We start from the raw sequence: 13,164 nt of genomic DNA on the forward strand, positions 1-13,164 counted from the left end.
AAATATGATGCCTGTGACTAAAAGTTAAGCAGTCTAATACAATTTGACATATTTAACTCACATTTTTTACTTTCTAATTTTTAATTGAAATGATTTTTAAAGTCTTGTTACAGAAATCTCCAGATGACAAACCATTATGTTATTGCAAAACCTTTTCCTGCTATATAAAATGCATGTGAATATCCTTGAGCGCTACCTGCCCCATGGCTGTGTGCAGCTAATTGTTAATCGTTAAACGGCTAATTGAGATAATTCTGGTACCACAGTGGAATGATTGTTAGCGATTGCTCGACAGCTAGGTTGCTTCAGGAGGAAGATAGACTGATATGCCACCCCTGCAGGACTGAATTACAGACCATAACACACATTTGCTTAAAATGCACTTGAACTGCGCGTACAGCTTTACACTGTGTGATAACACTACATCACCCTCATAGGCACCGTGCTTACATGTGTAAGCTTTTGTCATTTCTCCCCCCCCCCCTCCCCCCGGCCCTGTCTGACTCTCCCTCCTGCCCTGTCTGACTCTCTCTCCCCCGCTCTTTTGCCCTGGGCTACACAGTGAGGAGCGCATTGACCTCTGGGATGGACGGGGGGGTAACAGCAGAGCTCTGAAAAAGCCCTCCCTTGCTCTGCTCAGCTCCACTTTGCCCGGGGAGCCCTTCCTGGAAACACCTGTGCAGAGGCCACCGCTGCCCCGGGAAAAGGCCCCTCACACTCTGCTTTTTTTCAGTATTTAAGAATCTGTCCAAATCCGGTTTAATTACGCCTCTAGCTCCGTATCTTTTGGGTTATTTTTCAATGTTTCTGTATTTTTTGGACAGAAAATACCATCAGTTTTTTTTTTTTTTTTTGCTTTTTGAATTACTTTTTTGGTTCCTTTTTTCCTCCAGAACAGTTGTTTGTTTTTTTATTTCATTTGCCATGTGTAAGATAATCTGCCCTTTGCTACTGTCCTCTCAAAAAGTGTATATATTATATAAATATATATATTTAGTTATTTAAGATTAACCGCCTGGGAACCTTTTCCGAGTCCAGAAACCCTTTGGTCATGACCGCAGTTTTGAGTTTGTATACGGTTGTGTTTTTTGTTTTTGTGCATCTGGTGGTTGGAACTTTTTTTAATTCTTGCTTTTTGATTGGTGGAGAGGGATAGTAATGGCAGATGGGACAGGAAGGCCATGGATCCTTGTCTCAGAATCATATCTGCTGTTACGCATCCCATCCCCGTTTCCCTTGTTGGCTGTGCCACACTGGCTCCTGTATACTGTGAGGACACGGTCTTTACACTGAAACATTTTTTTGGGTAGGATGAAGCAGGAAAGGATCACTCCCCCTGCTCCCCCAGCTCTGTGCAGATTCATCACTCACTTTCCACTGTACAGCAGCAAGCATGCTTTAGCAATTAATGCCTCTCCCCCAACAAAAACCAGGATAAATCCACACATTAATAGTAATACTACTGCCATTTATGTCATAGATATTAGAAAGAGCAATGTTATACGCGTGGGCCATGATCCTGCTGTTGCTCAGTAGCATCTGTGAAAGCCAGAGAGCTTGCAATGCCTGTGTGTGTGGAACGTCGATCCCCTCTGTTCAAGTGGTTCTGTTTTAGGGAAAGTGCCCAGGGGCCCTAAGATTTTGAAGGACAGTGTTAGTGGGCTGGTGTGGGTCCACCTCTCCTCTTTGTAGCGGAGAGTTGAAGCCATGTTGGTGACGGCGAGGACCGTGACGTTTGAGAAGGACACGGTGTTGAACTCCTCTCGTCTGTCAAGCTAAAAGGGAGGGTGGACTCCCGGTCACCCGTCCGTCATCCTTTCCAGGTGACTGTGTATCACAGGTTGTCTTGAGAACATGTGGGAGGTACCGTGCCTTGCCTCTCTTTTTGTTGGGTCCAAATAGCTGTGATAACCAATAGGATATCTTTTGCCTTTTTTTGTAAACTACTGTCAAGCTTTCATACTGTTTGTGAGTTGTATTTACTGTAAAACAGACAAAAACGGAGCTATGGTCTTCATTTGTAGATTTGCAAACTTCCCCCTGCATTTTTCATTTTCATTTGAAAATTCCAGTGGTTGCTGGATAGCTCATTCGTTAAAAAACCACACTGTGGTGCATGGAGAGCCCTCACAGCTTCGGATTTAATCGTGCTTGTGCCAGTGCCAACTGTGGCTGTAGGCTTCATAGGGCGATATGCAGTTGGCCATTGCATCACACAGGGTATGGGAGGGTTCAATCAGTTAGGGGTCAGCGTTTCATCACTTTCTAGTGACCCCCACTGGTCGATCAGGCCACCTATGGACTACATGTCAAGGCTGCATATAACTGGTCTTCCTCCCACTCTACTCTATGCAAGCTTGGCTGGATTCTGTGGTGTGACAGGAAGTTGTGGCAGTGACACCACATATTTCAGAGGAGAACTGCAGGTGTCTATACTATCCTGAGTTGGCTGCGGGGTTCGTGAATGAACGCGGCTGTGATTGCAGATAACTGGACATTCCTAATTGGAGTAGGCATTGAATATATGCAACTGCATCGGGCTCCAAAAATGAAAACAATAACAAAAAAAAGCATTGGAAAAAATGAAGGGGGAACTTTAGAATTTTTTTTATTATTCTCATGAAAGTGTGGTCGCACTGAGTCTTTAAGTTTTCTTTGTCGAGTGTATTTCTTGTTTGTGCTTGATAAAGGCATTGTGTTGTCCAAATGCCTGGGTGATAAAGTGGTGGTATTCTGGGATTAATTTTTGTATAAAACGTCCAGGTTGAGCTTCTGTTTTGGAGCTGGGGTAAGCAGTTACAGCTCTGAAGCTCTGGTTGATAAAGAATTGCCCATTGCTTTGCATCAGAAAAAAAAAGATTGTACATTAAAGGGTTTAACGTGTGAACACTCAAAGAGACATAGAGTTAGTGTATATTAATAGTTGTGTGTATTGCTCTTAAACATTATAAATCATTTTCTTAGTTCAGATGAAAGTTTTAGAAATTGGATTTAGTTACTGAGGCTTCTGTTTTAGCCCTAATTAATCACATTGCACATTTAATCTCACCAGGGGTACTGTCTCGTGTACAAGCTAGCAGTTTTCCTTTCAGTCTACAAAACAGTTTTTGAACCAAAATAGAATTTGCAACCCTCAATCACAGTCTGCAACAGTTAGATAACAGCTATAATGAAAAATGTCCACACATTTGTTCTTCGCCTTTCATTAATACTGTCTCGGAGGACAAACCCCAAACCGCTTTCTGAAACGAATCCCAGACACACCAGTCTTTCCGGACAGAGAAACAGACCTGCGATTCAATATAAATTATGGCCAAGAATAGGCATCACCTTAAAGGCAGCAGGCTTTGCCGGGCTCTGTATACTGAGCCCAGGGGGTTTTGTCCATGATGGCTATCGTAACTATCGTTTTGATTGGAGCTGAATTTGGGAACAGCGTGTGCCTTTTTGTCATTTTGGTCTTTTTCAAAATTAAAAAAAACTAGGGAGAACATTGCTGGTGGCAAGATTGTGGGGAACTGACTTATTTAGTATGCATCTCTACTACAGCTAAACGCATTCATTTTAAAAACCGTCGTACAACATATTAAGAAGCATTGCATTATTGCTTTTTAAAGCATTTATTAACACTTGCAGCGCTTCATCTTGGATGACATCATTAAAATTCTTAGCTTATATAGGTAAATCTTACATAGCTAAATCACAAACTTACAAAGCTAAATCTTATAATATCGATTTATAAGATATCTACTGAAGCAGTTCACATTACGTGCCTTGACTACTGGTATAATTGCTGTGCCCCACCTGGGAATTGAACCTGCAGCACGTCCATGATACAAGCCCAAATCCATAGCCTGCATCCCATACTGTTTCCCCCTAATAGGACCCCCCCTATAGCATGTTATGTGAAAAATGAAGTGCTGTGTGACTCTGTATCCACCGCCCATCCGCTGAAAAACAGTATTTTACTCCATGTCTATGGTTTCCCCTCACACTTTCTAAAGTTTGTTGCTGTGGGAAGGTTGAGATTAAAATTGTTTTTGGCGGGGGAAATAGGCATCTGGACAAACCCCAGAAAAAGAATTTGGTTGACTGTATCAAGTGCACTGTAAACCTCATCCTGGGAAATTATTAGTGCCTTTTGAAGGCCAACAAACCACATTCCATGGGTGTCATTTTCTTGTAGAGATGACAGATGAAACTGAAAATTCTTGTTATAAAATGTTACATTTTTCATATACTAATTCGTTTACACAGCTCCCTTTACTATCTCCATCAAGGAAAATGTTTGAGTTGAATTTTGGGCTATATTTCACTAAAGATAGATGTGTGTATTAATGTTCAAACATTTTGGAAAAACAGAAATGGTTCCTTTGTAATGTTGCAAATGTATGTAAATTATGTGATGCTTGCTTTTCTTTTTTTACACCGTTCTTTTTGAAAGAAAACAAATGCCAAATAAAAAAAAAGTTCATTAAACATTGAAAACAAGTCTGGTGATTTTTTATATAATTAACTGTTACTATATCAAAATTATTCATATACCCGTACAGCGCGGGTATATGAATATATATAACTTGCGTTTAACAACAGAGACCTTAAATGGAAACTTCCTTGATAGGAATATCAGGTTATGTAATTCAGCGTAGTTTCAGGGCAGGAGCCTGAACATGACACCAAATTTCCACCAACGGCTCTGAGAAAAGAAGAAAAATATTATTGTCCGGTCCAGGCAGCCTCTAAAGTGGGGCAAAATACTGGTGGGCACTGTTCAAAATGGTTTCAGCAAAAGCTAACATTATTTTCCTGCCATTTCCCTGGTAACCCCGCCTGCCTTGACAAGGTTGTGTTCAATAGGCATGAAAAAACAATCCCCTGCATCACGGTGTTAAAATCTAACTCTGGACTGGAGTGAAAAATAAATAAGGGCCTGGGCGTCCTGGCGCCATGCTTTTGCTAAGCAGTGTTCAGTGATCATAGTAGTCAAGACCTTATGGCCTTACTCCCTCCTAAATATTTTAGTTCAGTGATGGTTCATCACACAGGTCATTCTGTAACCTGACAACCATGAGAGAATAGCTATGCAGGTTGGCAGAGTTTTTATTCAGACCAGATGTCTGACATACATCATTTATTCACACATAGCAGATGGCCTTAATCCAAGGTGATTTATACATTTATACAGTTGGATGTTTTTAAGCATACCAACTGCTCAAGGGGAGAATGGTACTACCTGGGAACTGAGACAGCAACTGTAGGATTACAAGACCAGTACAATTGTGCCTAATGTGGTGCAGTTACAATCTTGATTGGGAGGCAGAAGGTGGTAGCGTGAAGGTTGAAGATCGTTCTTGTGTGTGTTCCTAGTATACTGTCAAAAAAACATTCATTTTCAACATAAATAAAATGCTAAAAACAAGGGATCTCAAGATGTCAATATGTCCCACCTCAGTGCCAACTGAAGTAAGTCCGCCATATGACTGGATAATAAAAGGCAAGTAAAATAACAATCAATCCTTTATTTGACCGCCCCCTGGTGGACGTTTGGATACAGTGCCACTCCAGTTGAGTCAAGTAAGTGACTGAAAACAAGAAACTCAAATGAATACATTGGTCCTGCTGAACTTACCATTCATATTATGAAACATGTACTGTCAGTGTCAAATAAATTGTACTCTGAACAATTCTCTAAAAAAGTTTTTTTTTTAATTTAAATTTAAGTGAATTCAAAAGAATTCTGAGAACAACAAAAAAGAAACAAAAACAAGTATTCAAAAACTCTTTAATGGCAGATGCAAATTCCAGAAACAAAACCAACAATAAGCATCTCGGATTGGAGTACAGCATAAAAAAATTAATAAATAACATTAGTTATTTCTAGACATGAATATAATGAAAAATATGTAAGAAAAATAAATTGTGCTACTCTTTATGAAAAGGGAAATGGTTTCATATACTTCATATTTCAGTTCGCTTTCTGCTTTGTACAGGCAGCAGTAAGATTAAAAAAAGTTAAAGGTATCCACATATTTTTAATAATTCACACATTTTATTTTATATTCAAGGACATCGTAGGATAAACATCCAAAGATTATAACACTGATATAAGAACTGATATTAATTTCACTTTAAGCACAATAGTAATTATAGTAATAATTGTAATAACTGTAAAACACTGCCTACATTAAAAAAGCTCCAATCCTTTTCCTTGAGTCAAAGTTGTCCCTGCAGTCTGTTTGGCTACAACAACTGTATGAACTGATACCATTTTAGTTACACGCACAGCTTCAAATCCATATCTCTCTACATAAAGCTGCCAGTCAACTTCATTGCATCGGATTCACACTGAAATCGAACATGTACAAAAGAAAGAAAGAAAGAAAGAAAGAAAGAAAAAATATGGGTATGAACTGACAAGAGTCTAATCCAGTCTGTACCGGGGAAAACTTAACATCCTAACCTGTCCAGGTGACACCCTTCCGAAACCACGCCCACATGGCCACACCTCTCTAAGACCAATCCAATAAGAGGGAGCGGGTGTGGCGGTGGGTGCTCCACACACTAAATTAGAGAGAAAAAGAACTCTTTTTACTTTAAATAAATAAAAGGAAATTATGGCACTACTTGACAATGGCCATCATAGGTGAATTCAAGTTTTTTTTTAATTTTTTTTTTTAACTCAGGCAAAGCAAAGGGAATCCATCCCAATGGCACCTTCCTGAGCTGGTATAATGAGACCAGAGACCACAAGAGTGCTCGTAACCAGGCGATACCGACTCCCTTACAGTACGCAGTGTGCTGGCCCATAGTGAGCTATGCCTTCCCACTACTGCCATCAATGGGATCAAGAAAATACGACCTTTATACACCTGTCTGCCAGAACAGGATCTGGTTATAAAATGACAAGACTACAAGGCCTACAGGGTATATATTATTTGTATACTAAAGCACAGATTCAGTGACAGCCTAATTATTCTTTCTTTGTTTCAAGCAGTTCGAAAATGCAAGAAAAGCCAGATCGTATGGGCCTAATGAAAGATAAGGTAACTTCAAAATAAACATTGCAATACAATTCCATTAAAAAAAATAAAATAAAATACTTTCATCGTAGGCTGAAAATGACAGGAAGAGAAATCTCTGCTCCACTGCTTGGCACTACCACCTGTTCCTTTTAATTAGTTTAATTATTTTTGTCATCCCCATGTCATAGTTATACATTTCCCACAGATCTCAGTTCACCCACTTTGAAATTTGACCTTGACTTAGAATGCCACATTTAAGGAAGTGTTCTTTTTTTTGCTACTTAGTTCCGCCTTATTTGAAAACATTGAAAATTGAGCAAGACGAACTTCCTTAAATTTGCCATTAAGGCTAATATGCAACTGGGCTACAGCATGAGCACAAACAACTAGTTTATGTGCATTCACACTCTTAGAGCGACAGCGGACGTTTCAGCCGTAAAAACGAACAGGAATCTACAGAATTTAATTTCGTTTTTTCCCACACTGGTCTGATATGAATTATGAATACCAAAATTTGCACTTAATGCTGCCATTCACCTGGCAACATTTGGAAGGATCTCCCTCTTGTGGTCGAATGTATGTATGTATGTATGTATATGTATATATGTATATATTCATATATATATATATATATATATATTCCCGTTTGAGCTGTATGACAGATTTGCACTTAATTTCCACAAAAGAATAAATTAGGGAGGAGAATATAGGATTCTTCCTCATAAGGTTGTCAGAAACCAGTCAAAAATGTCAAGCATTTGCATTTTGGGGTGCGATTAAGCACTATGGTGACAAATCACATGATCTGTGGGTGAGACCGCACCGCCATCTTAGTTCCCCAACAGAATGGCGTACATAAGGCATATACTATACTAGAGCGCAGCTGGTAAGTATGCAACGTTTGAAGATGTGGGAGGATTTTGAGCATTAAGCAATTATCACACACTTTCCACAGAAACAAAAAGCATTGTCCTATGCTTCAGGAAGGATGCCCTTAAATATTTTTAAACAAAATCATGGCACTGCTCACAGTATTATTTAGATAAAAAATGCAAACGTTGGTAAAAAATAAAATTCTGACATTAACTTGAAAAGCAAAAAAACTGACATTTCCATTGTATCATTTCACTTATCAGTATGTTTACTTATCACACGGTTTTAAAGTGACAGTATCTTTGCACATTTTCATATACTGTACACACACACACACACACACACACACACACACACACAAGCACACAAGCACACAAGCACACAGGCACACACAACCGGAAATTTTATTTACATTAATTAGCACAGTGAAGAGGAGTAATCATTGGCAACTTTCTAAGGCGCCCTCCCCCAGTCACATGCAGTCAAATAAAATGTCCTATTAAATTTTTATCTGAAATACACATAAGGCGAAAGAGACAGACGGCAAGAAAGTGATACAGTTCTGTAAAGTCTGAGAGAGCCTTTTGGCCTGACCACAGCAAAAGGTCAGGGCTTAGACTAGCCTGCACACCTACTATAAATAACCACTGATCGAAATTTTCCAGTGATTGAAAATGGCCTTAGACTAAATCTCGAGGGTTGTGAGGAGGAAATGAGTTAAAATTAGCCCATTTTAAAGAACAGGAAAAGGGAAGAAAAAGAAGAAGAAATGTTTTTTTTCCTGATCATCCAAAACTGTTGTCCTGATTGGGTTAACAATTTTCACCAGTTTTTGAGGAAGAATTGCTGCAAATAGCCACTTTAACTGGTATTTTATTCTCCTGAGAAGAGAGAGAACTAAGCAGATGCTTTTGTTAATTAAGTGTGCTTGTTCTCTAAAATAATCAAAACCACACCATTGAAAACAAAAAACATTGAAAACACCAATGATTGACGGCTTAGTAATTTGCATGCAAGAGTGTTTCTGATTCCCAATGAACTGTTGTGATTAACACAGAGTACCCTTATGGATAAAACATAATATTCGGATAGAGAAATCATACATTAGGAAACTATTTTTCCACATTCGGATACTATATTTGCCAATGTATGCATGCATGCACACAAACTACATATTTGAAAGTGCCTTAGAAACATGCTATTTATTGACACATTCAAAATATACATTTCTTGTATCACAAATTTCATATTGTACGTAATTGTAAGTGGATGTGCTACATTTTTCTTTGCAGGAAGGTACTGGTTCTCAACTAGTCTGGTATCACTTCACTAAAATGGACACTTCCATTCACTCTTAAGTCAGTTTCCAAACATGGCCGCGCAGATGTTGAGCAGCGACATTTAAGAAGTGCTCAGGCTGAGATCTTTCGGCAGACTGAAACCCGTTCCAACACAAAGCTAATGAAGAGCACTGGGACGAGGTGAAGGGACCAGGAGAAAGGGGCGGAGACCTGGCTGAAAAGGAATGTGGGCATCCTAAGGCATTTCATGGTTACCGTGACAGCTGGAAAAAGCTTAATGTAGGAAACATCAGTGCTTCTGTTCTCCTCCACAGCAAAACAAGTCAAAGAGTCTATGAGGTAGTGCCTACATCCGCGCTGCTTTCTACCTAATGACCAAAATCTGTATTTATTTTTATTAATCTTTTCTCATTCCTTTCTTACTAATTCATCTATTTTTTGCTGCAGTAAGTAATAAGTAAAAGATGATCAGAAAGTGGACCCTTTCAGTCCAATGCAGCACTCCTCAGTACATATAAATATGCAGGTAGGAAAAAAATGATAATCTATCGACTTGGGCACAAAATAGATTCACATGCTCTTAACATTTCTTCAAGTATGCTATGGGAAAAAAAAAGAAAAACAAGAGATACTGTCACTTTAAAAAAGCAATAATTACACCAGTTTATTCACAAATGTACATTTAAGGCTTATTTGTTTAGCACTAACCATAGCAGCAGCAGTAAAGCACTTCTGATTTATTAATAGTAACAGAGCTCAAATAAAACGTTAGTAAAGGGTTAAAGTTAAAGGACAGGACTAGCGCTGAACACGTTTCAAGGCGTCTTGCACACCTGTGCCGTCTCCGAACCGCAGGTGACAGCGCAGGTGGGGGTTTGTTAATATATTAGTTCTGCCATTTCCACACCATCTGATATTAGCAGCCTCTCTGCACCCCACCCAACACGGGGAGAGAGGGAACTACTACAGCTCAGAAATACTGTATAAAAAAAAAAAAGCCACCACACTGCGTTTTTCTTAAAAAAAAGTACACATTCATCAGTGAAGGATGAGGGACAGGACCGCGAGCCAATCGCAGAGACGGTAGTCGCTTCCCACACCCGCTTCTACGTGCAGCGGCCCCGCCCCCGCCTCTGGGGAAGGTGCCGGTACAGATTAAACACACACGCTCCCTACCAAGCAACAAACGCACGTTTAGCAACGGGGTGCGGATTTCATCTGAAGCCACATCACATCCACTACCATAATTTGCCCTGAATGAAAGTAATGACAGAACCCCAGTACCTCACAGTCGTACCACACTCTCACAGCCAAACGCTGCACCGCTTCCAAAGCTAAACATGGACAACAGCAGTGACTTTAAACGGCCCCAAGCGTCCTAGAGAAAGCCTCAAAGACCGAGCGCCGCACGGCACCGCAGGAGCCTACCGTCTAAATCAGTAGGAGAGGAACACAAAAGAAAGGTCAGGCTCCAGACATGGGGTTCAGCTCGGGAGGAATGGAGCAAGGGGAGTCCCAGAACTGCCCATCACAGAGCCTGCCGCGGGACACGCCCTGTCCAAAACGTCCCTCATCACAGACAGACCCCTGCCGATGGGCTGCGAGGGGCCCTGTCACGACCCCAAACCGCGCCTTTATATCATTAATGCAGCATTTCAGCGGGGGCTTTAGCCATACATTTAAACTGTGTACATACATATGAGTGTGGGTCTGCATGTGTGTATACATATTAATATAAAACTTTAGGTAGGAGTGGTAAGTCACGAGGATATTATAATAATCTGCTTCTGTCTGACTGACCCTGTGTGTGTGTGTGTGTGTGTGTGTGTGATTTAAATGGTGCTGATGTAATCTTCAGTACATTAACACTCAGTAGGCACACTCAGTTACAGACCAACCAATGAGGTTGCGAGAGCTGCAGGAGACAGCCAATCAGCAGCCTGGAGGGGCGGTGCTATGTGAGGATGTGAGCTGCCGAAGGGACGGAGACGAACTCGCGCAGGATGTTCTTGGCCATCTCCACGTTGTTCTGCGCGATCATCAGGGCCTTCTGGATGTCCTGGTAGGAGTAGCCCTGGCTCATGAGGTGCTCGATCTCGTCGGCCATCTGGGGGCTGGCTCCGCCCCCGGCCCCGCCTCCACACGCCGGGGGCACAGGGCTCGGCCGCCGCTCCGAGTTGATCCTGCGAGGCAGGGGTTTGGGCGGGCGCTCGGGGGCGTGGCCTGACTCAGAGAAGTCTGATGGGTGGGACGGACGACAAGAGAAAGAGGAAGAACTGATTTAGAGGGGAAAAAGCTCCTGGGAGCCTCTCCAGAGCTGCAAGGCCATGCGCCTCTTCCATTACTTCATGCAGTTCAGTGGCTTATTCTGCATGTTCTACAACGCATCTAGGGAACAACAAAGAGCAGCAGACATCAAAGTGACCCCGTCGCAAAAAATAAATACGAGAGAATTACTGGGAGGACGGTGGAGGCGGGGCAGACTCTCGGGGGGAGGGGTTATAGTGACGGACAGAACGGGGGAAGGAGGAGGTACGTACAGGCTCCTGAGATGGGCTCGTTGTCCATGGAGAAGCGGCTGAAGTTGGAGGAGGTTGCGCTGATGTCGGACAGGGTGCGGCGGGCGAGGTTGGCGGGCACCGGCGGTTTGGGGAAGTCGTAACCATCGTCGTCGTCCTCATCGCTGGCAGGCTCCCGGAGGCCGTTGGTGCTGGCGGAGGGCGGGAGATCGGAGTAATCTGAGAAAACAAGCAAGACGCTTAAACATGCAGACACACACACAGACACAGACACAGACACAGACACACACAAACATACACACACACGGACACGAACATACGGACACACAGACATACAATTGTGCACAGACGTGCACACATTCTCTGTGTAATGACACAGCGCTGCTTCAGTTGCTGAATTAGGGTTAAAGATCACTGCACATTATATGTAATAAGGAGAGCACGTCAGACCTGAGTCTTGGGTCTGCGCAGGCAGGGACACTGAATGACCCTGGGACTGGATGTTATACATGGCTTCGTACGTCTGTGGCACTTCCCCTTCAAAGTCATTCACCAGCACCCTGGAAGGGGGAGGAGGGAGGAGAGAGAGAGAGAGAGAGAGAAAGAGAGAAAGAGAGAAAGAGGGAGGGATAGGGAGAGATAGAGAGAGAGGGAGAAAGAGAGGGAGGGAGGGAGAGAGAAAGAGAGAGAGAGAGGGACAGGGAGAGAGAGAGAGAGAGAGACCAACAAAATAAACAAAAAAATTTTGAATTTGAATTTGAATTTGAGAGAGAGAGAGAGAGAGAGAGAGAGAGAGAGGGAGAGAGAGAGGGAGAGAGGTCAGTTGAGGCCACGAATGACTAAGAGTGCAGACACTGCAGGGGCTGTGTTTCAGCTTGATGCAGGTATGAGCCCGGCAGCTCCGTCGTCGCTATGACAGCGCACGAGGCCGCAGGCAGCCAGGAGGAGCGCGGCGAAGGGCTGCAGCTCAAGCAGCGCGAGGCAGAGGAGGCCCAGGGGGCGGGACTCACCGCGAGCTGAGCGCGCTGGGCTGGGCGGGGCCTGCGCTCACCCCCAGGGCGAGATGCACGGGGCGGGAGGAGGGGCTCATGTACTCCGACTCCTCGTCGTTCTCCGCCTCCTCGCCGGTCAGCGGAGTCAAGGCTGGGTACGGCCGGCTGACACGAACAGAGGGGGTCACGCACGCACAAGCACACGCACAAAAACAAGGGACATTAGCATGTCCGCAAAAACACGCATGCGCAGCTGCTAACACGGTAAGCAGACAAAACCCACAAACACATTCCACACAGTCGAGCAGCCCCGCGCACGGGCGTGTACCTGGTTGCCAGGGAGTAGATGGCGTTGGCCGAGTTCGAGGGCTTCACTTTGGGGATGTCGTACTCCGCCCTCCCGGGGCCACTGCCGCCGAAACTCTGGGGAGGCGAAAAAGACAGAAGACCCTTACAG

The 13,164-nt window shown here is 42.9% G+C and overlaps 2 protein-coding genes across 7 annotated transcripts in view; one reads left to right on the top strand and one right to left on the bottom strand.

The window, feature by feature from the left end:
• mcama (melanoma cell adhesion molecule a) overlaps window positions 1-3,715 on the top strand; it is a 49,850-nt gene extending 46,135 nt beyond the window's left edge. For both annotated transcript variants that reach the window (XM_064350937.1, XM_064350938.1), the window contains one exon: window positions 563-3,715. In XM_064350937.1, coding sequence (XP_064207007.1) covers window positions 563-565 — 3 coding nt within the window. In that variant the 3' untranslated portion in view covers window positions 566-3,715. The remainder of the gene's footprint in view (window positions 1-562) is intronic.
• Window positions 3,716-5,765: 2,050 nt separating this feature from the next.
• LOC135263213 (E3 ubiquitin-protein ligase CBL-like) overlaps window positions 5,766-13,164 on the bottom strand; it is a 41,716-nt gene continuing 34,317 nt past the window's right edge. Inside the window, exons 12-17 of one of the 5 annotated variants that reach the window (XR_010332415.1) lie at window positions 13,036-13,130; window positions 12,726-12,872; window positions 12,166-12,275; window positions 11,737-11,934; window positions 8,249-11,434; window positions 5,766-8,214 (exon numbers count right to left, since the gene is read on the bottom strand). Coding sequence is in view for 4 of the 5 variants with exons in the window: in XM_064350940.1 (XP_064207010.1) it covers window positions 11,151-11,434; window positions 11,737-11,934; window positions 12,166-12,275; window positions 12,726-12,872; window positions 13,036-13,130 (834 nt within the window). In the remaining variant the exon portion in view is untranslated. Of the gene's footprint in view, window positions 11,435-11,736; window positions 11,935-12,165; window positions 12,276-12,725; window positions 12,873-13,035; window positions 13,131-13,164 lie in introns of all 5 variants that reach the window. The other 4 variants (XM_064350941.1, XM_064350940.1, XM_064350943.1 and 1 more) reach the window with 4 other exon arrangements.

The sequence above is a fragment of the Anguilla rostrata genome, chromosome 9, assembly GCF_018555375.3.
Source record: "Anguilla rostrata isolate EN2019 chromosome 9, ASM1855537v3, whole genome shotgun sequence".
Classification (NCBI taxonomy): Eukaryota; Metazoa; Chordata; class Actinopteri; order Anguilliformes; family Anguillidae; genus Anguilla; species Anguilla rostrata.